We start from the raw sequence: 23,280 nt of genomic DNA on the forward strand, positions 1-23,280 counted from the left end.
AGGCTGCCCAGCAGAGCATTCTTGGAAGTGGGGCTCCATGCCCTCATGCTGAGGCCCCTCCCCTCAAACCAGCCTTAAGGCGGGGGACATCCCGCCACCCCTGGCTGGCTCATGAGTACTTACCAGCCTGATCTCCCTGGCATGGAAGACAGCCTTGCTTCCCCTCGCTGGGCTCTGGGCACATTGCTCACACCCAGAAGCCCCTTGTGGGACTGAGTCTGTCTGACAGAACAGCAGCAACAGGGACTCTGGGAAGAGAAGAGTGGTTATCTGCTCGGAGCTGCTCTAACCTGCTGCCCTCGAGATGGCTGAGAGGGGCGGCGGGGCGGGCGTCTGGCTTGAGGCCTGTGACCAGGTCTGGGACCCACTTGGCTTCCAGCTTTGCAGGTGTCTAGGCAGGGACCAAGGCCTGGGGGAGGTGATGCCCATATGCATGGCTGGCACAAAAGCCTTAAATACCAGATGCCACTCCCACTGATCTCCCAGTGGAGGAACAGATCCATCCTGGGGGTCTGAGCTCACCGCAGAGAGAGGCTCTTTAGATGGTTTGGGGGAGCAAGACATGGAGACAGATGGGTGGGGGCAGGGTCACACTCTAGGGCTCCAGCCTGGGAAAGGCCGTTAGCCCCCCTGCGCCTTAGTTTTCCCAACCAAACGGCTGTACAACAAGAGCGCCTCATTCACAGGCTCTTGAGGACTGACCGCCACAGAGGGCTGTAAAAAGCATTTGATAACCCGCTAAGGTCTGACACAGATGCAAAGCGGTGCCACCATCATTGTGATAATTTTGAGGCTTGTTAGGACTTCTGCAAGTCTGTGCGAGGCGCTCGCAAGTGCAGAATCCTCCCATTTTCTAGGACAGTGAATAGGAAGGCAGAGGCAGGAAGAGGAAGGAGTGTCCCCCTACCCCCCTTTTCTCCCCCATGCAGGGGGTGGGTAGAGAGCGGGCCCCAGGCAGCTGCCCCATCCTGGGGCAGGTGGGGACGGGCTGGGGAGCCTAGGCCCATGCAGGTGGGCTGGGGCAGGTTAGGGTCCCTGGAAGAAAGCAAGATGTGGTCTCTCCACCTCTCTAGCCTGAGCTTTCTCATCTGGAAGTGGGAGTGAAGGCCAGAGAGAGAGAGTAGCTTTGCAAGGGCTCTGCTGATGGAAAAGCTCTCCCAGGTAGAAGGACAACCGTGGTGGTTACCAATAATAAAAGACCTCCATGTGGGAAGCAGGCCGGGGGGTGCTGGGGGGGTGCTTAGGGCTAGGGGGTCGGGGTAATAACAGGCACCTTTGTGAAGCCATTCCCTGCCCTGGCAGGGATCTCATCTGCCCCACTCAGCATCTCATTCCCACCCTGCAGGGAGTGAAGAAACTCCAGCAGGGGAAGGCTCAATTTCTTGCCTGAAGTCACAAAGCCAAGGGAGTGACTCAGGTGGGGTTTTATCTGGGCCTTGGCCTGAAGCCCCAATACCCCTGATTTGCAGTGCAGACTTCAGGAAGACAACAACAATGGTTAAGGCAGTGTGGGTGTGCCCCGAGGGCTGCAGAGCAGAGGCTGAGAAACTGCTGGTCGCCTCCCAGGATCTGCCTGGCACCCTCCTTTCTGCCTCAGAACCTCCTCTGAGACCCTTCCATGTGCCTGTCACCCCAAAGAAGGGCCACCCCATCCATCCTCCTGCTAAGCCAAGGTGCTCCCTTGGGGAGGGGAGGGGGCTGGCCTCTCCTCAGGCTTAGCTGCAGCCACAAGAGTTCTTGAACTCCTTGGAGAGCAGCCAGGCATAACTTTGCTGCCATGGCCTCTGGCAAGGGCTGGGGCAGGAAGCCAGACCCAGTGTTTATGTGCAGCTCTGTCAATGTGCGGCAGCTGCCCGCCAGGCAGGTGCTGATCCCTCTCATCTTTTGCTCTGAAAACCACCAAGGGTAGCTTGGCCCGCTGGGCAAGGGCTTGGAGCCAGGTGGAGGTGTGGCCAGGTCAGTGGAGCAAGGGCAGCGGCAGGTGTGACCTGTCTCCAGGGCCTGGCTGCCCCAGGGAGGCCTGTGACCATCTCACAAATGTCCCCACCGCCCTCCCCATCTTTCTGCCCCGCAGAGTGGAGAAGCGTCCTTGTTCGAAGTGAACATCCGGTACATCGGAGGACTCCTGTCAGCTTTCTACCTGACGGGGGAGGAGGTGAGTTGGCCTTTCCAGGCGCCTGGACCATCCAGGCTGGGAAGGGCTTGGGAGAACAGGCAGTGAGGAAACCGGAATTCCAGGGGATCCGAATCCCGCCTCCATGGTGCCACCTGCAGATTCCTCCTCCTCTTCTGTGTAAGGTTTCCATTCTGCTCCCACAGTCAGTCGTAAATTCTCTAGTGGCAGCAGCTGGGGCGGCCCACCATCCTCACGGCTCCCCGCACGGCACCTGCGATATCTGGGCTCCGTCTGGGTTTGGGTTGTTGCTGGACTGGTTCTCATAGGTGTTGGTTCTCAGGATTGATGAGGCCAAGAGCACTGTTTCACTCAGGGGCCCCTGGCCCTTGGCCCACTTCATAGGCATCCCTTGCCCTCTGCCCCTGGGCCAGCCATCAGCTAGACACCAGCTCCAGGTCTCAAGGGGAAGACAGGGAAGGTGGGCAGCCACTGCTGGTCTCTCGACCCAGGCCACTTGCCTTGGCTTCTAGGAGGATGGTTCAGTGTGGCAAGAAGGCAGAGCCCTGGACACAACCAGAAAACCTGCGTCTCCTCCCGACAGGGCACCTGCCTGTGGCCTTGAGCAAGTCCCTTCTCCTGCCCCAGGCCTCAGGCCTTCCCACCGTGGGGTGGTCCCAATCCCCCCTGGGGTCAAAGAGCTCTTGTGAAAAGGAGGAGAGGGCAAGGGTTTGGCCCCGGGGCTAAAAGGCTCCCAAGTCCACGTTCTCCAAGGTACAAGGAATCTTGAGAACCACAGAAATGGGAGGCTTCTTCCCCTTGTGATCTCCAGGGAAAGCACAGCCTGAGGTGGCCGGGAGGCTGGTCGAGTCCCCAGCATGTCACCCATCCATTGTGTCCCCGTTACCCAGAGGCAGTGTGCACTGCTGGGTTTGACCGTTGCTCTGTCCACATGGAGACGAGTCATTATCCTGCCCCCTGCTGGCGGGGGCCGCTGCTGCTGCTGCGGGAGAAAGCCTTTCCTTCTGCTTCCCTTCCACGCTGGGGCGGAAGCCAGGGTGGTGAGACCACAGGCGAGAGCCTGATCACTCCAGTCACTTGGTGCCCCCTCCATCAAGGCTCATCGCCTCTGCAGAGATTACTGCTTGTACCAATTTGCCCCCAAATGATTGTCCATGGGAACCCTGGGAGCCACCGGAGGCCTGGATTTCATTTGAAAAACCCCAGGACAGGAGTTCCCGTCGTGGCGCAGTGGTTAACGAATCCGACTAGGAACCATGAGGTTGCGGGTTCGATCCCTGCCCTTGCTCAGTGGATTGACGATCCGGCGTTGCCGTGAGCTGTGGTGTAGGTCGCAGACGCGGCTCGGATCCCGCGTTGCTGTGGCTCTGGCGTAGGCCGGCGGCTACAGCTCCGATTCGACCCCTAGCCTGGGAACCTCCATATGCCGCAGAAGCGGCCCAAAGAAATGTCAAAAAAAGAAAAAAAAAAAAAAAAAAAGAAAGAAAAACCCCAGGACAGGAAAGTGACATGGAGCAGAAACGTGCTGCGCTCTGCACAGGCACTTGCAGGCCTCAGGCCAGGTCCTGGGAGGGATGGGGTGGGATGATGCAGCCCAGGGCTCACAGGGAGGGGCCAGCAATTCCGGAAGGAGCTGGGACTCCTCATACCTGACGCTGGCCCCTCCTCCTTCCTCCTCAGAGGGCCGCTGTGATGCTGAGAACTTGCTTTGAGGCCTCGTCTCCCTAGGAGGGACCATCACCCTGGCTTTGCAGGGGCAGACCAGGCAGTGTGGTATGGTAGGCACACCTGTGTTCAGAAGGCCAAGGGCAGCCCAAGTGGCTCAGAACCCTTGAGCAGGCAGGCTCCCCGGGTTACGGCAGCCCCAAACCCCAGGCATGCCTCTGGTCCCCAGCACCTCCACGTGACAGAGACGAGGCCGCATGTGTGTGGGGGGGCAGGGTGCAGAGACTCATAGAAGAGGTAACTGGCCCAGGCAGCACGGCTCTGAGGGCTACCTTAGTCGCATGACTCTGTGGCCTTTCCACTGTGGGTCTGGCTTCTGGCCCTTGTCCAGCCTGGCCTGGCATCACTGCTTGTCACCAGGACTCAGCCACCTTAGACCAAGGCCTCCCTCCTGCCTCATCCTCCATTCACACACACTGGTGCCCGTGGAGGGAGGTCTTTCCCTCAAGTGTTTGTGGAACGAACCGTGAAAGAGACCCCACACCCTTTTCTGGGCTGAGGCCTTTCTTGCTTCAGAGGGAACCTACTGGGTAGGGTGACCCTACAGAGACCCAGCTCCCATGAGAATAACAAGCACAACCACAGCCACACCCGGTGACATTTGCACAGCACTTTACAGTTTAGATGGCACATTCATTTGTACACATCCTCTCATTTGATTTCTAGAAGACCCTTTGCACAGATGAGGCTCAGAAACAGTGCATGGCCCACCCAAGGTCACACAGCTGCTAAGTGGGGAGATCTGACCCTGGGCTCTGACTCCCAGTCCAGTGGCCTTTCTACTCTACAGGAATAATTTTTGCTGGTCTCTCTCACCTCTGTGCTGGAACCACTAGGCCTCGTCCCATTGCTTGCTATGGCTATTTGAGGCCTTATCCCTCTGTGTTGGGGAGGCGGTTTGGGGTCCTGGAAAAGAGCCGCTTCATGGCTCTGCAACCTTGAGCACATTGCTTCTCTGAGACTCAGTTTGTCTTCCCCAAAGTGGGACAGCACCTTTCCCACAAGGCTGTTGCAAGGATTGAAGGTCACGTAGATAAGATGCCTGGCACACATACTCACCTCCAAATGGTAAGGAGGATGCGTGTTCCGTTCCCCCTGGTACCACGGCTGTCCACACACTCACCCGGGATCCTTCCCAGGATGTTGAGACCCCGTCAGACCAGCCGGCAGCAGAGCCTTCCAAAGGAGGAGACATGGTTTGCTGGCAGAGAGGAGCATTTCAGAAGAATTAGCTCGGAGTCCTTGGGCAGAGGGCAGCCTGGAACCCCAGCCTTGGGTCAGGTGCCCTCAGGTTCCTTTGTCCCCTTGTGCTTCTGTGCTCAGCCTCCCCAGGGTCAAATGAAGATATCAGGAGCTTCAAACGAGAGCCCCTTGTTATCGCTAAACCATGGCTTCTGGGGTGACTTGAGACCTTGGAATCCGGATTCTAGACAAGGTGTGGCTTCTGCTGTGTCTGCCCCTGTGCCCACTTCCGGGGCCCATTGCCTGGCGTTGGACATTATCATTTTCTCTCAGCCATCGCTGCCAGGCGCCTGGTGCAGGTGCTCCCTCTCCCTCCCTCCCTCCTTCCTAAACAAGAACCATACCCACCCCACAGAGACCTCTGACCCACGTCCCATCAAGCATTCACAGACTCCTCCCCACCTCCGTCCCCAAACAGCTGCCTCAGCATCTTTCAGTTGCACGTGTTAGAAGGAGAGACCTCAAGAAGACTTTGTTTTGCAACGACACACGGGGTCAGCACACTGCGTCCCCCTCAAGCCCCAGAAATGAAACCCTTGTCCTGCCAGGAGTGATTGCTTGGGGACTGGCATCCCCTCTTTTAAGAAGTAAATAAGGTTATTATGAGATTGCTTGTATTATAAAATAGCACAGAAAATAGAGATAAGCCAAAAGAAGAAAATAAAAATTGTCCATGAGCCTCGTCGTCCAAGGAGACCATGGTTAATATTCCAGCATGTTCCCAACGGTTCCTCACACATCCAGGTGTATATAATTTTTACAAAAGTTGAGTTATGCTATCTCGAAGTATTTTCTCTGCATAGATTATAAACCCTTTCTTTGCTGTGAAATAACCTTCCCCAATATCCCTTCAGTGCCTGCATGGTCTCCAGTGCATGGAGAAGCAAGAATTTCACCACTTCCCTGTTGCTTGATATTTAGAGTATTTCCAGTTTGTCTACTGTTATAAACAACTCTGAAATAAATAGCCATAAAGTTAAGTCTTTACAACATCCTCGATGATTTATTTCCTTAGAATAAATTCCTAGGAGGGAACCTGCTGAACCAAAAGGTCAGGGAGGCTTTTGAATGCATCAGAAGAGCATTTTGAGGGGCTCACAGCATCAGGCAGAGGCCCTGACCCCTGGGACCTCCGAATGGCTCACATCACCAGTTTAGTCATTCACCTTTACCACTGAAAAGTAGGGACGTTGCCCAGAATCAGAAGGTCAAAGGAGAAAGGCCCTTCTCCTGGGCGTACAGGTGGAGCAGGAATTTGCTGAGAAGCACACAGAAGCCAAGTTGGGAAGCAAGGCCTGGAGCTCCCCAGCCAGTGCTCTTTACACTCTGTCGAAATGTGTTTCCTTCGGGGCCGGCAGGTGCTGACCATCGTGACCCACTGCCCTGTGATCACCGAACCTTCATCCTTGCCTCGACAATGGGGTCAGTGCCTTGGAGGGTTTATCTCCCAGGATTCACAATGCCCTCTGACCCCCCTTTGCAGGTGTTCCGAATAAAAGCCATCAAGCTGGGAGAGAAACTCCTGCCAGCCTTCGACACCCCCACAGGCATCCCAAAAGGCGTGGTGAACTTCAAAAGGTAGGTCCCCTTCTGGTTTCCCAGGTGTGCGTGGCCACTGAGGCTCAGGGATGGGATGATCCCCCCACCCATGGGAATCACAGGGGTGGGGGCCAGTGCACCATGAAAACCAGCCTTAGCCACAAGCTCGCCTGAGCTGGCCTTCGTCATGAAACCAGATTCTCGGGTTCAGGCCACACAAGGCCTGATCTTCCTGGCATGTGATCCTCCTGTAACACCACCACGACTCCCAGCCCAGCAGCTGCACCCCAGCCTCCCTCCCTCCCCCCAGCTAGGATCCCAGGCCAGGAGGCACAGCAGTCCTCCCACCGTGAGCAGGAGCCCAAAGCTGCTGGGGGTCGGGACCCCGGGCAGAGGGACCCTGGTTTGCTGACCCTCACTGTCGGCTTCCGTCAGGGCTGGGTCCCAGGAGCCCAGTGTCATAACCTGGAAGCATCTGGGAGCTTCTGGGAGCTTCTGGGCTTCTGGGAGCATCAATCCCACGGATGCTCTGCCTCCAAGGAAAAAACACCCTGGCCCAGGTCACACAAGCACAGCACTGTGTGCAGGATGGACAGACTCCGGGGACTGCTGGTCCTGCCACTTAGTGAGCAGTCTCTCTGTGCCTGGCATTACGCCAGGGGTTTCACTCCTCCTCCTCTGGGGGGGGGGGACTTGTATGACACCCACTGCCCTGTCTTCTAGCTCCCAGACGGTGGAGCCAAGTTTTAACCCATTCTGTTCTGGATCAAAAGCTCTGCTCCTCACGCCCACCTGGGCCTCCCTCAGACAGGACCCCTGCCACCCTGTGCTGCATGGAGCAGACCCGGGAGATGTGGTAGAAGGCCTATGCCCATCCCCAGGCACCCAGGGGCCTGGGGCCATCCTCACAGCCCTGCTACAGCTGGGGCCCAGGAGGAAGGCTGGACTGGCTCCATCACACCAGACTTCCCGCTCCAGCTCCTGAAGCACTGCCTTATCTCAGGGGTATAGCCCAGCAGCCAAGGGAGGTGGACACCCTGGGCTCTGGTGGAGAGCCCCCAGCCCCTCTCCGTCTGAGGAGGGCCCACCCTCTAGGGCCTTGCAGAGAGCAGAGGACTCTCTTGCTCGGCTTCTTCTCCTCCGTCTCTGCGGTCAGAAAGCCTTCTGTGGGCAGGGGGCCCTCAGGGCCCATCGAAGCCCCTTCTCAGTGCCAGGGTTGGCTCCTCAGAGCCAGACACTGGGACCTCTGCTCAGATTCCTTTCCCACAAACTGATCCTGGAGAAACACAGCCAGACGTCTCAGAGCCAAGACACAAACACCCTGTCTTTGTGGCCCCCTGTCCCAGATCCAGCTGTCCAGTCTCTGGGGCCTCGCTGCCCCAGGTTGGGATAAGGCCTTGGCTCAGGCAGCCCTCCTTCCTCCGTGCATGGCACCCCTGCCACCAAGCAGCCCTCTGGTCCACAGCCCTGGCTGTCTGCCTCACCGGTGTCCCTCAGAGCCCGGGCCTGATGGTACACAGATCCTGACATTTCTGATTAAGAAGCCCATTTATTTTTAGGCTGTTTGCATGCCGCCCGTGCTGTATACATATGTATGTATATGCATATTTCTTGGCAACACCTCCCTCTCATTTTCTGGGTAAGAGAGTCTGTTGCTAAAAATGCCTCCCCCTTCCACGAGGGAAAAACGTCAGGGACCTACACGTGGTACTGAGTGTTCCCTCTAGAGAGGGCCTGCTGGTGGCAGAGCTGGGGCCATGCTGCTGCCCCTGCTCACGGAAGAGCTGGCCATGGGCCGTGCTGACCTGGGCCCCAGTCGGGGCCCAGTAACCAGGCCCTGTCCCCAAACCACCTGATGAGGACCCTACGTAGAGCCATCCCCCAGTGAGCGTGACCTGGTGGCAGGCCTGGGAGGCAGAGGCAGCTGTGACCTGTGACCTGCAGGGGTCCTTGGACTCTGGGAGAGGGGCAGTGGCCAGTCCAAGGGCCTCTGCGGCCAAGTCAGCCTCATTCCCTCTCATACCCACACACAGCCTCACACACGTGCTCTCTGCCGCTTCTCACCCAAATCATGAAGCTCAGCTACTCAAGCTCACCTTTGTCACACACACTCCCGCGTCTCTGTGTATGTGCACAGATTCATAGATATGTTTATAAGTGCATGCTCCTGCCACACACAATCCCATTGTCATCATTGCTCACATTTATTGAATATTCACTGTGTCCCAGGCACGATGACATGGATTCTCTCTTCTCACCTCACAACAGCCCATGCACCCCATTTTAACAGTGAAGAAACAGACTCAGAGAGGTGAGGTAACTTACCTAAGGTCACGCAGCAGCAAAGTAAAGTTAGAATTAAAATCCAGGTCTGGGAGTTCCTGTCGTGGCTCAGTGGTAACGAACCCGACTAATATCCCTGAGGACTCCAGTTCAATTCATGGCCTTGATCAGTGGGTTAAGGATCTGGCATTTCCATGAACCGGGTGTAGGTCACAGATGCAGCTCGGATCCTGCGTTGCTGTGCTTTGGTGTAGGCCGGCAGCTATAGCTCCAATTGGACCCCTAGCCTGGAAACTTCCATATACCACAGGTGCAGCCCTAAAATTTTTTTTAAATTTTTTAATAAAATAAAATCCAGGTCTGTCTGACTCCAGAGTTAATGATTACGCCATACGCCTGTGTGCACACAGAGGCACACGTACACACATGTAAGACGCTTCCACTAGCCTGAGGAAGGGCATTGTGGAGTAGCCCCTCCCACCCGGGGAGAGAACACAGGCTGCAGGCCCACTTTCTGGCTTAAAGGCAGGGAAGCAAACAGAGGGGGAGCTTCCATCAGCCATCTCAGGGCTGATAAGAAGACCTCCTGGTCTCTGGATGCTGCCCAGATCAGATGTATTTAGGGCACAGAATACCTCGGATTTGGATTTGGTTTCAGCTTGGTCAGTGCTATCACTTACTGTGTGACCTTGGAAAAGTGCCTTCCCTCTCTGAGTATCCTAACCTATGAAATAAGAATCTTGGTATCTACCTCCGAGATGGGATGTGAAAGTAAAATAAAATACCACAGCTTCCGGGCACCTATCAGGAACTTTAACAGAGAACCCACCATTTATTTTTTTAATTTTAAATTTTTTTATTTTTTTATTACTCAGATGAATTTCTCACATCTGTGATTGTATAATGATCATTCACAGGATTTCCATCCCAGAACCCATGCACATCCCCCCACCCCCCAAACTGTCTCCTCTGGAGACCATAAGTTTCTCAATGTCTGTGAGTCAGCATCTGTTCTGCAAAGAAGTTCCGTCTATCCTTTTTTCAAATTCCACATGTCAGTGAAAGCATTTGATGTTGGTGTCTCATTATATGGCTGACTTCACTTAGCATGATAATGTCTAGGTCCATCCATGTTGCTAAAAATGCTGGTATTTCATTCTTTTTAATGGCTGAGTAATATTCCATTGTATATATATGTACCACATCTTCTTGATCCCCTCCTCTGTCGGTGGACATTTAGGTTGTTTCCATGTCTTGGCTATTGCAAATAGTGCGGTAATTGGAGTACATGTGTCTTTGCGAGTTGTGGTTTTCTCTGGATAGATGCCCAGGAATGGGATTGCTGGATCCAATGGTAGTTCTATGTTTAGTTTTCCGAGGCATCTCCATACTGTTTTCCACAGTGGTTGCACCAATTTACAATCCCACCAACAGTGTACTAGGGTTCCTTTTTCTCCACACCCACTTCAGCACTTATTGTTTGTAGACTTTTGGATGATGGCCATTGTGTCTGGTGTAAGGTGGTACCTCAGAGTGGTTTTGATTTGCATCTCTCTAATAATGAGTGATGTTGAACATCTTTTCATGTGTTTTTTGGCCATCTGTATGTCTTCTTTGGAGAACTGTCTGGAACCCACCATTTAGATGTGCCTAGTTATTTAATGGCAACAATGGCAGTCATTACATGCATACTCTATACCTCATGATGGCCCTATAAAGTGTGGCTACCATCATGTAACAGATGAGGAAACTGAGGTCTAGAGGAATTCACTGACCTGCCTGAGGTCCCCGAGCTGGGAACTGGGGGAGCCAGCGTTTGAAGCCAGGCTGGTGAAAAGAAGGCCTGCCCACTGTCTGCCTCTGCCCAGCGCTCCACGACAGGAGGCCCACTTGGGAGGGTGAGCAGGGCAGGGAAGGGACGAGGAAGGAGAGGCCCCTGGGGGGAAAGAAGAACCAAAAACAGCTGAGTGGCTGGGGCCTTTTTTTTTTACCTTGAATTTCTCTTCAGGAGGCATCAATTATTCAGGAAGCCCTCTGTGGGTACCTGCGGCTCCCACTGGGGGGTGAGGGGGGCAGAGAGGGGCAGCTTCCCCTTCCCTCGGGGTGGATATGGGGCCATCTAGGGGAGACCCCCTTAGCGAAGTGCCCTCTGAGGCCAAGGCCAGCAGACCTCAGTTTGAATCCTGCCTCTACCACCTTCCAGCTCTGACCTCCCGAAGGTGACTCACTTCCGTTTCGAAACCTCACTTTCCTCAGGGATTAATGATGCTTTACCTATGGGCTTTAAATGAGGGCATGATGTGAACAGCCTGCCCCAGTACCTGAGTCTAGAAGCTGTTTTATTTACTCCCCAGGAGCTGAGTTTCCCCTCTCTGTGCAGCTGCCCTCCCCCCACCGTCCCCAAGTCAGGGAGATACCAAGGAAGCCGGTATGTTTATTGAGAGCACCTGCTTTTAAAGATCCTAAACAGATTCCATCTGTTTCTGGAAGCTGGGAGACTGATGAGTTTCTTTCCGGAAATTGCATCAGATAAAAGGGCAGCCTCGGGGGCGCCCCAGCCCACCCCAAATAAAGCGGTGCCACTCAGCTGGCAAGCTGTGACCTCCTAGACACGCCTGCCTTCCTAGGTCCGTCCCTGGGAGAAGGGGTTGACAGAGGCCAGTTCCTGGGGAGCCAGAGCCACCAAGCCAAGAAGCAGAGGAGCTTGGCTGAGTCCCCCAGGGACTGAATGCACCTTGGCGCCCCTACAGATAGGGGCTCAGCCCACCTGCTCTGCCCCCATCCCCGTCCCCCACGACCTCCCTACAGAGGGAAGTTGATCCTTGTCTGCATGGTTGCCCTAAACGTCCCACAGGAAAGAGCATCATGATCATATGAGGAAACTGAGGGCAGGGAGAAGAAGTGGCTTGGTCAAGGCCACCCCACTCTGCACTCAGTCAGTCCCCACAAAGCCCTAGGAGCCGAGACTGGAACGAATTATCCTTACCCAGCCTGTCGGATGCAGAAATCAAAGTGCACAGGAGGAGATGGTTTGTCCAAGGCCTTGCTGCTAACAGCCTTGAACCTGTGCCTCCTGGCTGCAGGACCCAGGGAGATTTTAAGTGACAGCTCCTGGAAAGGCAGCATCCTTGCCTTAGTACGTGACGAAAGGAGAGGCCGGTCACATGGTGGCTGGGACACGCTCTGGTGTCAGACCAGCCCTGGGTCCCAGCCGTATCACTGTGTGATCTTGGGGGTGGTTATATCACCGTCTCGTGCCTGTTTTCCTCATCTGGGAAAGGGGCTGGTGGGAGGATTACCCCGGGCCCTGCCTCCGCATTCTTCCTCCTTGAGAGCACCCACTGCAAGGAAGCAGTTAGTGGATACCCTTCTCCTGGGGGTCACGGGGTCATGCTGGTGATCCATCTAAAGTTACATTGGTGAGACGTGCATGTTTAGCAGGTGAGGAGACCTTTGCTCTGAGAGCCCCTGCTGCCTTCCTTCCTGACCTTGGGCTTCCCCTGGATCCAGCCGCCCCAGCTGTTTGGTCTTAGCAGAGCCACCCACCCTTCGGGTGTGGGTCCCATGAAGCTCCAGGTGGGGACCGTTGTGTGTCCATGGGCAGCGCTGACCGAGGAGGGAGCACAAGGGCCAGGAGGGGTCCCTGCTCTTCATCTGCCCCCTTCGGACCTCAGCCATTCACACTCCACGCTCAGCAGCAATGATGGGGAGCCGTCTGGTTGCCTTTTGCTTGTGGGCAGAAATGGAGGATTCTGGGGGGAGCGGGTCTTTGTGGCCCCTAACAGCATTATCAATATCACCTGTAAACTTAGCATCACATGTGTGCCAGGTCTGGGCCACCAAGGCAGCTCTGCTAAGATCTTACCGAAGTTGCTCAAAGAAACAAAGAATAACGCACATCAGACAGGCCTGGGTTCAGCTGGCCTTTGTCAAGTTATTCACCAGCCTCTGTATCCTCATCAGCTAAATGGGGCTGGTGCCGACCCCAGGGAAGATTAACTGGGATCATATGGTGAAGCTCCTGGTCCAGTGCCTGGCGTATAGTAGGTGCTCCCCCACGAAGCGGAGGAGCCAGCCCTGCTGCCAGGGGGTGACCAGGGGTGCTTCTGTCTTTTCAGCAACCGTGGTTCCAACCAGAGCTGGGGCTGGGCCATGGCAGGGAGCAGCAGCATCCTGGCGGAATTTGGATCCCTGCACTTGGAGTTCCTACACCTCACCGAGCTCTCTGGCAACCAGGTCTTCGCAGAAAAGGCAAGTCTTCTCCCCTGCTTCCTCTTCTCCCCACGGAGAGCAGCAGGGGGTGAGCCTGTGGCAGGGAGAGGGGTCTGGGCCAGTGGAGGTCTTGCTGCTGAAGCCCACCAGCCACAGCCTGTGTAGCACATAGTTGCCTGGCTGGTATGCGGTGCCAGGCGGCAGGGAAGGTGAGTGCAGCGAGGACCCGGCATTTGCAGAGGGCAGGGAAGAGACACAGCTGCCAGCGAGATGGTTTTCCCTGGTATGTGTGAGCTCAGTGGAAACCACACACGTCTGAAATCTGGAGAAAGTGCAACCACGGCAAGCTAGGCACCAGCTTGCATTGGCAGGAATTGGCCACCCGGCACAAAAGTCCCCTTTCCAGAGACGTTTAACTTCTTCATGTGAGACCTGCCTGCCTTTCCCTTCCAGATGCCCGTCTAGCTCATGCTGTTCAGCAGGATGGCAAAGCGATTTCACTCCACAGCGGAGGCTCACGTCTGTTCCTTCTCACTGCTGCCGGGCTGGCTGAGCTAACATCCAGGCCTCTGTCCATCCCGACAGCTGCCCATCCTGCCCCCTGTGAAGCCCTCCAGAAGGAGCAGGCCCTCAGTGTCACAGCCCTTGGCAGTCCCTCTGTCTGGAAGTGTCTCTGTAGGTCCAACCCTGAACCCAAAGAAGGGAAGTGTACACACAGCCCCTTCAGATGGCGCTGGTCCCCTCCCGAGTCCCCAGCTTCTAGAGAGATGAAGCTCTGCCCTCCCAGAAGGAGGCCCCCACTCCCAAAGCCATCTCCTTCCCGAGTGTTAGTCTCTTTGAATGCCGGGGAGCTGGGAGATCCTAGATTCACGCCTCCACCAGTGGCTCCCAGTCTGGTGTCAGCCAACCAGCCTCAGGTATCACCTCGCACCCCAGTGAAGAAGCAGCTTTCTGACTGTCACTCCAGGCACAGGAATCTGCATTTAAATAAGCACCCATGTGCTTTTTTTATTAAAGTATAGTTGATTTACAATGTTGTGCCAATTTCTGCTGTACAGCAAAGTGATCAGTCATATGTGTGTGTGTGTATATATGTATATATATATATATATATATATATATTCTCTGTCTTATATTATCTTCCATCATGATCTATCCCAAAAGACTGAGTATAGTTCCCTGAGCTATACAGTAGGACCCATGGGCTTTTTGATGCCAGGTGTAGGACCACTGCTTACTCAGAGTGGGAATCCACCCAAAGCCTTCTTGAGAAGCTCCAGAAGCTTTTCAACCCCCTGATCCCTTCCTCTGCCCTTTGGTGCCCATGGCCCTCATGTTGTCGGTTCTCCCTTCGGAAGCTTTTTCTTAGGTTGAAAGGCCTCTGCCTCCAAGGGACGCCCCCGCCTTTAGAGCTCATGGAAGAAATTCACTCCCACTTCAGATGGGTCTTATTTTCGGGTCCTTTTCCCCACCCCCAGCCTCCCCATTTCCATTGCTCTGGAGCCAGGCCCCTCACGGCCGGCTCCAAGTGGAGTGAGACCAGGAGCTCACCCCAGGCCCAGGCTAGCCTGGAGATGCCACTGCCTGAGCACCTACTCTGTGCTGCGCACCATGCAGTAGCTCTGAGTTTCCCACCAGCCCTATGAGGTGTGTCTTCTGTGATCCCCATTTAGCAGAGGAGGAAACTGAGACTCACAGAGGTTAAACCCCTTGTCCTGGTCATCCAGCTCATAAGTGATAAAGCCGAGACTCAAACCCAAGACTTTCTGGCTCTGAAGCCCCCATTCTTTTAAGACCAGATCTGTACAGCAGGCTTCAGGTTTTTTCTCAAGAGTCCAGCCACCTCTCTGGGTTTCTGTCTCTCTCTCCATTTATATCCTCCAGCTACTTTTATCCCCCAGTCATGCCTCCCACAGAGGTGATTACTGGCAGTCAACAAATTGGCCCAAATTCTAGAAGCAGCCGCACCCTCAGGGGGAGCTAATTTAGCCTGCTTCACTGCTCGCCACCAGGACAGTGGAGAACAACTCAGGTACAAGCGCATTCCTGTCCCCATAATGGGCTCCGTTAACATAAATGGATATGAGATCTGTGTGGCGAAGAGAAGGGCCGTCCCCTGGACAGAAAGGTCTGACAGCTAAAAGGGCTGCTTTCTCTGCTCCTGGCCTTGTAGATAAATCTGTGAGCAGACTGCAGCTCAGGCCCCGGGGCCTTTCTGTGCTGTGGAGTCTGTACTGGGAGGATTTCATGTACTGCCAGACAGCAGGTCCTGAATCCTGCTCTTCACCCGTCATAGCCTCGAAGGTGGTGGTTCCAGCCTCCTGGCCCAGCAGGGGTGGGCTTGGCTACACATTGCTGCACGGTCCCTGCCCTGATCCGAGTTGGACCCACGGCTGCTCCGTGTGCCTCACATTTTGGCTCTGCCACTTACAAACCCCGTGACCACGGGCAAGGGACTGAACGTCTCAGATCCGGGTTTCTTGTCTGTGATTATAAGATAATAATACTGTATAGGTTGCTATGAGGGTTGCAGATACTGTGTCTAATGAGTCTGGCTCAGGGCAGCTGAGCAATGTTAGCAGCTGTTGTAGTTGTTGTTATTAAAACCCCAAGATGCCTGTTAGGGCACCGGGATGCTGAGGAGCCAGGCCTCCCCTCTGGAACCGTTCCTGTACGGTCAGACAAAGTAGCCTATTACCAGGCCGAACCCTATGAAGTTGCCAGGATTTAACCATTTCTGACCTATTAACAAGGAAGTGCTATTTAGCACTTATGAGTGAGTTGCTATCACTTATACGAACCCCCTCCTTTTTTTGTTGTTCTTTTTGTTTTTGTTTTGTTTGTTTTGTTGTCTCTTTTTTGCCATTTCTTGGGCCACTCCCACGGCATATGGAGGTTCCCAGGCTAGGGGTCGAATCGGAGCTATAGCCGTCAGCCTACACCAGAGCCACAGCAACACAGGATCCGAGCTGCATCTGCGACCTACACCACAGCTCACGGCAACGCTGGATCCTTAACCCACTGAGCAAGGCTAGGGATCGAACCCGCAACTTCATGGTCCCTAGTCGGATTCATCAACCACTGAGCCACGATGGGAACTCCACGAACCCCCTCCTAAAAAGACCCATCCCCCAAAGCGGCAGGCAGTGAGGAAGGGGTGAGGTGGGGGAAGGAACCTGCAGGGCCCCAGGCAGAGGGGTCAGCGCAGGGGTGGGGGGGTCAGGCCCCACTGTGGCCACGTCCTGCCTCACCCGCACTGAGCACAAGGGCAGGGCTGTCTGACACCGGAACCGGCTGGCGGTTTCACGGCCCTCCCCTTCTGTCTCATCAGAGTGGTTTCCTCTCTGACCCCAAACCCGCCACCCCGGCGCTTAGTGGGCTGGGAGCCGGCTGGCTTCTCGGGAAAAGTGAAGATGTGCCTGGTGTCCGTCTCTCGGCAGGTCAGGAACATCCGAAAGGTCCTTAAGGATCTTGACAAGCCCTTCGGCCTCTACCCCAACTTCCTCAGCCCTGTCAGCGGGAACTGGATGCAACGTGAGTACGGGGCGCTGCTGCCCCTCCTTCATCCACTCCCTGCCCAGCTTCCTGGCCCTGCTGGGTGAGGCATATGGGCTGAGTGCGGAGCAGTGTGTTTATCAGAGCCCCCTACCAGCAAGGCATGGGCTCAGGGCTCCTGGGAACCCCTCGCCTGCCAGGCCCCGTGGGGAGCAGTCATTACTGTTACCGGTGCTGTTGTGACATATGTGAAGGCTGCCATCCCCTGCCCCGCCCTGTGCACCCGCCCCCCCGCCCCCCCCGCCCCATGCACACTAGCTGTCCCAGCCTCCCATCAAGGCTACAGCCTTGGGTCTCTCACGGTGCCCACCGAAGCCTCCTGCATCATTCCTCAAACTTGCAAGAGTGCCCCAGCTAGAGGTTTCCTCTGAAAGTGGCTCCAAGAAAGGCTATGCATCCTCACCCAGCCCTTTTCATCTGCTTCCCTACTTCCAACTTTAATTTCTAAAAAAACCGCATTTAAACAGATTCCTAACTATATAGCAGTATAAGGATCTTGACAGGTATCTTACACCTGCAAGGATAGGTCCCAAGATTTCCTGCTGTTCTATGCTTGGAGGCTTTGTTTTCAAGCAGACAGTTGTGAGTCACCTGTGGAGCCCCAGCTCCACCCACTGGAACAGCGTGAGGTTTGGAGGACCCTCAGGTGGGAGAGTGTTGGAAAGTCTCTCAGCCCCTGGTATTGCACCCCTGTTGAGAAGCCCAGCTCTGCCTTGCCCTCCTGCCCAAGGCCCTGCTTGTGTGGTCACAGTCAGCGTGAATTGGTGGCAGCAGGTTCCGTGAGCTTTGCCCCGAGACTTGCCCAGAGTCCTCGTCTCCACTGCCTCTACCTGCACAAGGATCCCTCTCCTTTTCCCTGCCTCTAACCCCAGTTGTTATGGCATCAGCAAGGGCTCGGGGACAAAGTGGACCTGAATCTCATGACTGCGTGGCTGGGAGAAATTCACTTTATCTCTTCAAAACTCAGTTTCCTCTTTTGCCAAATGGGAGAAGAGCTGGAGGGAGAAGAGTTCTGTTCTTTGTGTACCGTCCGGGGTGGGGGCTGTGGGATAATGGTCAGAAGTGGCAGGAAACATATCAGTTCATCTTACAAAGATGACAAGGTCTGTTCCCAAAGGTAAGACGCTCCCATGACTAAAGTATGCTTGGAGGGTCAGCTGGCCTGCCAGCAGGGATACAGTGAGGAAACTGCAGAGGCCTATCCTTCCAGCCCAGAGCCTCTATGACCCACAGGTCCAGGAGGCCCAGAAAATTCGACCCAGGAATTTTCCTTAGTAATGACCTCACTCCCAAGGAAGCTCCTGCAAAAACCGCTTATAGAAAATGCAAAGGATTGTTAAGCAAAACACACTGCCAGATCCAAAAATGCGGGGAGAAAATGAAGGTTTGAATTACAGATTATAGCCACAGGACGAGACAGTTCAATAACTGTTACTGCCTTTAATTGTACGGCCTGACTGGATAAAGAAATAAACTATGCAGCTACGGGCCTCAGCTGCTCCAGGACAATGCAGCAAAACCCATAAAAAGAAGGAGAGGGGCGTGGCTCCCCAGCCTGAACAGCTACCTCAGCAAATTACAGGGGAGCGCCCCCCACGTCACTGAGAAGCGTAATTTTCTTTTCAGGCTGCCCCCAGATTGCAGGGCTGGGCAGAGTCAGTCACATATGGAAAATTGTTTCATGTTAATAAAATATGAATCCAAGGCCTGCTGAATCGCAGAGGGAAGGTTATAAAGAAAGCCCTGCTCATCTGGGTGCCTGCCTTCCTCTTCTCCAGGCTTGGAGCCCGGGGTCATCTCTGGTTTTCTGTGGTTTTCTTCTGGTGAGTGTGTGTTTTTCCAGCAGACAATAACATTTCCAGCTTGCGTAAACTTGAGTTCCCATTCCCTTCTCCCCTCGAACCCTCTGTGCAGCCCATTTGCAACCACAGACATGGTAGCTGAGAAGGCAAAGGGCCAGTGGGGATCCCAGCCGCAGACCTCTGCTCTGGCTGCTCCCCATGCCCCCTGGGAGCTGAACTTCAGGGTCACACGGGAGGCTAAGACCCTTCTGCCACCAGAACTTCACAGCCAGAAGTCTGCCGGCAGCAAGCACCGCTAAGACTGACCCTAGCGGAACCGCTGAGAGCTTGAAGAGCTGCCAGCCCTTTGGCTCGGCTGCCGGAGTGGCTTATCCTCATTGTCTGTTGCCTGAATCCCGCACATCCTCAGTGGGAGGGAAGTGGTGAGTCCACATTGTCCCCTGGGGGTGCCGGAGTGTCAGCTCCAGCTTAGCTGCCTCCCCCAGCTTCATGCTGCTTTCCTGCCAGCAGGTTCCCCGAGTGTAGGGGAGCCTCCTCCCGCTGCCAAGTGTGATGGCAGCACTGTTGACATGGTCAGGAAGCTCTCGGGCTCCCGCCCACCAACTCTACTCCCTTTTGCATGTTACGGATCAGGAGACTGAGGCCCAGGGGACACTGGTTTGCCCTGAGCTAATGGTGAATCCATGCCTCTGACTCCCTGGCCTGTGCTTCTCCCCATGCGCCCCTCGGTGCTGGGGAAGACACATGGCTACAAAGCAGTGACACCTCCAGAGATGAGAACTGGGCGCTTCAGCCGAGGCCCCGGGGGACCGTACACGTATCCCCAAGAAGGTGTCAGGTCTCCAACTCCTGCTGACCTGGCTCCCCTCCCCTGCACACACTCACTAGGCGAAGCCCTCCACCCGGTCACTCACAGGATCTGCAATCACGTGATGAAGCCAAGGCCCTTCCCAGCACAGCCCAACCCCACCCCACCTTCCTTTTACTCATTCAGGACTTACTGGGCATCTGCTGGGTGCCACACAGGTATTGGGCACAGATGTGAATCACACATGGTCCCTCCCCAAACAGCCCACAGCCTATGGGGAAGGCAGAGGTACTGATGACACAGTCCTGGGAGCAGCGGAGGGCAAGGCTGCCACACAGCCCTGGTGGGGCAGCTGCCACTAAGCACTTCCCACAGGAGGGCGCTGGGCCAGAGGGTGCCTTATTACACTCACTCCTCCTGGTCACCCTGTGGGGACCTCAGTGTAATGGGAACACAGAGGAGAGCCTTTCTGAGCTGAGGGGAAGCGGTGCGGAGGTGTTAACCATGCCAGGTGGGGACAGGTATTCCTGGCAGCGGGGTCGTCACCGGTGGGACAGAGTGGGGGAGGAGGGGGCTAGCAGTGTTTGGGATGATGGAGAAACAGGGACGAGGCAGGCCCAGGGGATGAGTGTGGAGGTGACTGTGCCCCTGGCCAGGTGCCATAAGCCAGGGACCCTCATGGATGCTGAGCCGGTCTGACTCCCAGCGTCCCCCACCCTTGCTCTGCACAGATCTCCTGCCCCAGCCGTTGACACACCATCCACATGCTCTGCTTGCCCAGCTGTGTCCTCCCCTCCGGGAACCAGGGCGAGGGGCATGCTGTGCTGGGTCTGTCTCTTCTCTTCATGTAACCAAGTCCAGCCCACCCTGACCCTCTCCCAGCCCTCCCCAAGCCTCAGGTTTTATCTGGTCTGTTCCCATTTTTGCAAGTGCTTCTGGCTTGTTCAGGTCCTAAACCCTTGCTGAGCCAGGATTTGTTCAAGAAGAGGGCCAGCCGGAAGGGCTGCTTGACTGCGGGGGGCCTCCTGTCGGCCCCCTTTCCTGCTTCCCATCTGTCTTTCCCCTCTGACGTTCTGTCCCTCTCTCTTCACACTCGTCCCTTTTTTCACTCTGTACCTTTGATTTCATTCTCTGGTTGTCTGTGTAGAGCTGCAGAAAGTGAAAGTTCTACTGGTTTGGTGGCTTTGGCTATTTAGGCTCATTGTCAGTTTTTCCACCTGGGAAATGGGGTTCATAGTGCTTATGAACCTTACAGTGTTCTTGGGAAGATTGTTATAAATAATATAACAAAGCTCCTGGCCTGCAGGAGACCCTCAATAAAGGGTAGCTGCTGCCCTATTCTCTACACGTTTCCCCTCTCCCTTCTCTTCATCCCCCTCTTTCTCCAGAGGAGCTGACAGTCCTGGTCCCATCCCCTGATCCTGCCTTAACCCACCCCCTTCCCTTCGTCTCTGTTCCTGCTGAACAAGGAACTGCCCTTCGCTCTCCGTTGTATCCATGAAACAACTTGACGTCTCCCTGTTAATCGTTAGAGCCCCCCGAGTGAAGTGTTTCTGTGTCTTGCATCTGTGATGAAGGGCACCTCTGTCGATTCTTGCTGTCCTGGGTCAGCCCCAAGTGGGGTCACCTCCTGGTCCAGCCACACCCGGAGGTCCTGCTCCATCAGGACAGACAGAGGGGGTCTTCAAACCCCGTTTTCCCTCCCCCTTGCGCCTTTGAACTCCATTCATCCCAATTTGCTAAATTTAAACTCTGCTTTTCCAAAACGGCTCTGTGCTCTGGCCAGCTAAATTAAGCCTCTCTTTCCTGCTTTCCGTGGCCTTTTATGAACCTGCCCAGCATTAATTACCATGTTTGTCACCTGGTAATAAAAATTTCTGAACTCCCTGCCACCAGATTATCTTTTTAAAGAAATGCAACTCATTTACAGTGAATAACCAGGGGCCCAGCCATTCTCAGCCTGCTAAAGAGACATGATTTATAGCAGCTGGATGAGCCCCTGCATTTCTGGGCAGGACAATGGTGCTCAGGCTGCCCTGGTTTCCCCTGGTCTCAGGCTGTGCCTTCCCTCGGCCCCTCTTCCCTGGGGGGCTGGGAGGATGCGGATTAAGGGCTCGCTCCCTACGCAGGCTCAGGCTTGGGGACAAGCCGCGCCCAGTCAGTTCCTCCGGTGGCCTCGCAAAGATAACGTCCCTGTCCTTTCTCCCCTGGCAGACCATGTCTCGGTTGGAGGACTCGGGGACAGTTTTTATGAATATTTGATCAAATCCTGGCTGATGTCGGCCAAGACTGATATGGAGGCTAAAGACATGTACTACGAAGCCTTGGAGGTAAGACGGGGTCCTGACTCCTTGCGGGCGGTCGGTCACGTGCCGCCAGCTCCCGCGTGGGTGCCTGAGAGCTGGGGCTTGCTCCCCACCCCACCCCACACTGTCCCCCACTCCACGATGAGCTAGCCAGAGGAACAAGACAGTCCCCTCCACAGCCTGTCGCTTTGCAACCCTGTCTTGCGACTCTTCTCAAACACCTTGAAATTAGGGCCCTGTGAGTGTCAAATCCAAAACCGAGCTCCAGGAGGTGAAGCCATTTGTCCGAGGTCTCACAGGACGTGGCAGACAGTCCGATTCAGAAACCATGGGGTCTGTGCTTCAGTTAATGTGTCCAGGCCCAGAACACAGCCAGACGGTAGGCTGGGAGCCCCCAAGTGAGGCTGCCAAAGCAAGACCCTCAGCCATCCTCCTGCTGCACCTAAGGTGACATAATTAAGCACATCCAAGCTGGGAGGGGCTTCCCTCAGTGGAGCATCCAGTTCTGCTCCTCTTTATGTGGATGGAAACCAAAGCACAGAGAGGGGAAGGCATTTGCTCAAAGCCACACGGTGCAGAACTGGCAGAGCTGGCACTAGAGCCAGGGTGCCTAAGCCTGCCCCCCGGGTGCTCCCCACTGTCCCTCAGCACCCCTGGTCTATCTACGGGGTGTGGGGCAGATGGGGAGGTGAGGCCCTCCAAAGAGGCAGAGACTGTAGGGTGGAGAAGTCGGGCAGCCTGGGCTGTTGGGAAGGGGGTTATGGAATCCCATCAGTCTGTTGATAGATACCTTTAAGCCCAACCAAGGGAAGGGCACTGAGCAGGCTCCGGCCTCAGTTTTCTCATAAAGGACATTGAGCAGTTTGGATCTACTCTGTCACCACTGCCTTATGTCCCCTAAACTGGACTCCTTGCTCTACCCCACCCCCACCACCCTCCCTCTAAGTCACTTCTTCCATAGCAGCCAGAGGAGCTGCCAATGCACGTCCCTCCCCTGGTGGCTCCCTTGGCCCTCGGATTACACCAGACTCCTCACCTTTGCCCACGGTCCCCGATCTGGGCCTGCCAGTCACCCTTCACTCCCGTTTGCTCTTGAGCTCTGGTCCCCAGCCTTCCTCAGACACACTCATTCCCACCTCAGGGCTTTTGTACGTGTTGTCCCCTCTACCTGGAATATCATTTACATGGCCGTGTCCTGCTTATTGGTCAATTCAAATGCCTCTGAATTAGCCTTCCCCAGCTTCTCTCTCTCTTACAGAGCTTAGGCTTATTATCATTAGCGGTCTTCACCTTTATCGGCATCTAAAACGGTCACGTGTACGTATTTGTTTCCTTGCTTATTGTCTACCTTCCTGGGCTGTGTGGAACAGGGATCTTGTCTACTCCTGTACACGTCACTCCCCAAACAGTGCCTGGTACCTAGGATACATACAAATCACTATTTTGTGATTTGTGAAGAAATAAATGGATGGATGGAAGGAAGAAAGGAGGGAAGGGAAGACAAAGGGACAGTTGGGTAGATGGGATGAATGGGTGGATGCGTAGTTGGAAGGATGGCTAAAAGGGAAGGAAGGTTGGATGGGGCGAATTGGTGGGTGGAAGGATGGATAAAAGGAAGGGAGGGAGGAGGAAGGAAGGAAGGAAAGTAGGTTAGCTAGGCAGGTGGATGGATGG

The 23,280-nt window shown here is 55.0% G+C and overlaps 1 protein-coding gene across 3 annotated transcripts in view; it reads left to right on the top strand.

Annotated features, from left to right (window-relative positions):
* Positions 1 to 23,280, top strand: part of MAN1C1 (mannosidase alpha class 1C member 1) — a 138,950-nt gene that overhangs the window by 105,473 nt on the left and 10,197 nt on the right. For all 3 annotated transcript variants that reach the window (XM_084963387.1, XM_084963386.1, XM_084963388.1), the window contains 5 exons: positions 2,075 to 2,155; positions 6,585 to 6,679; positions 13,042 to 13,174; positions 16,576 to 16,669; positions 21,515 to 21,630. In XM_084963387.1, coding sequence (XP_084819513.1) covers positions 2,075 to 2,155; positions 6,585 to 6,679; positions 13,042 to 13,174; positions 16,576 to 16,669; positions 21,515 to 21,630 — 519 coding nt within the window. The remainder of the gene's footprint in view (positions 1 to 2,074; positions 2,156 to 6,584; positions 6,680 to 13,041; positions 13,175 to 16,575; positions 16,670 to 21,514; positions 21,631 to 23,280) is intronic.

The sequence above is a fragment of the Sus scrofa genome, chromosome 6, assembly GCF_054392235.1.
Source record: "Sus scrofa isolate SSC_HxYL_T2T_F1_AM1 chromosome 6, Sscrofa_HxYL_maternal_Yorkshire_Landrace_v2.0, whole genome shotgun sequence".
Classification (NCBI taxonomy): Eukaryota; Metazoa; Chordata; class Mammalia; order Artiodactyla; family Suidae; genus Sus; species Sus scrofa.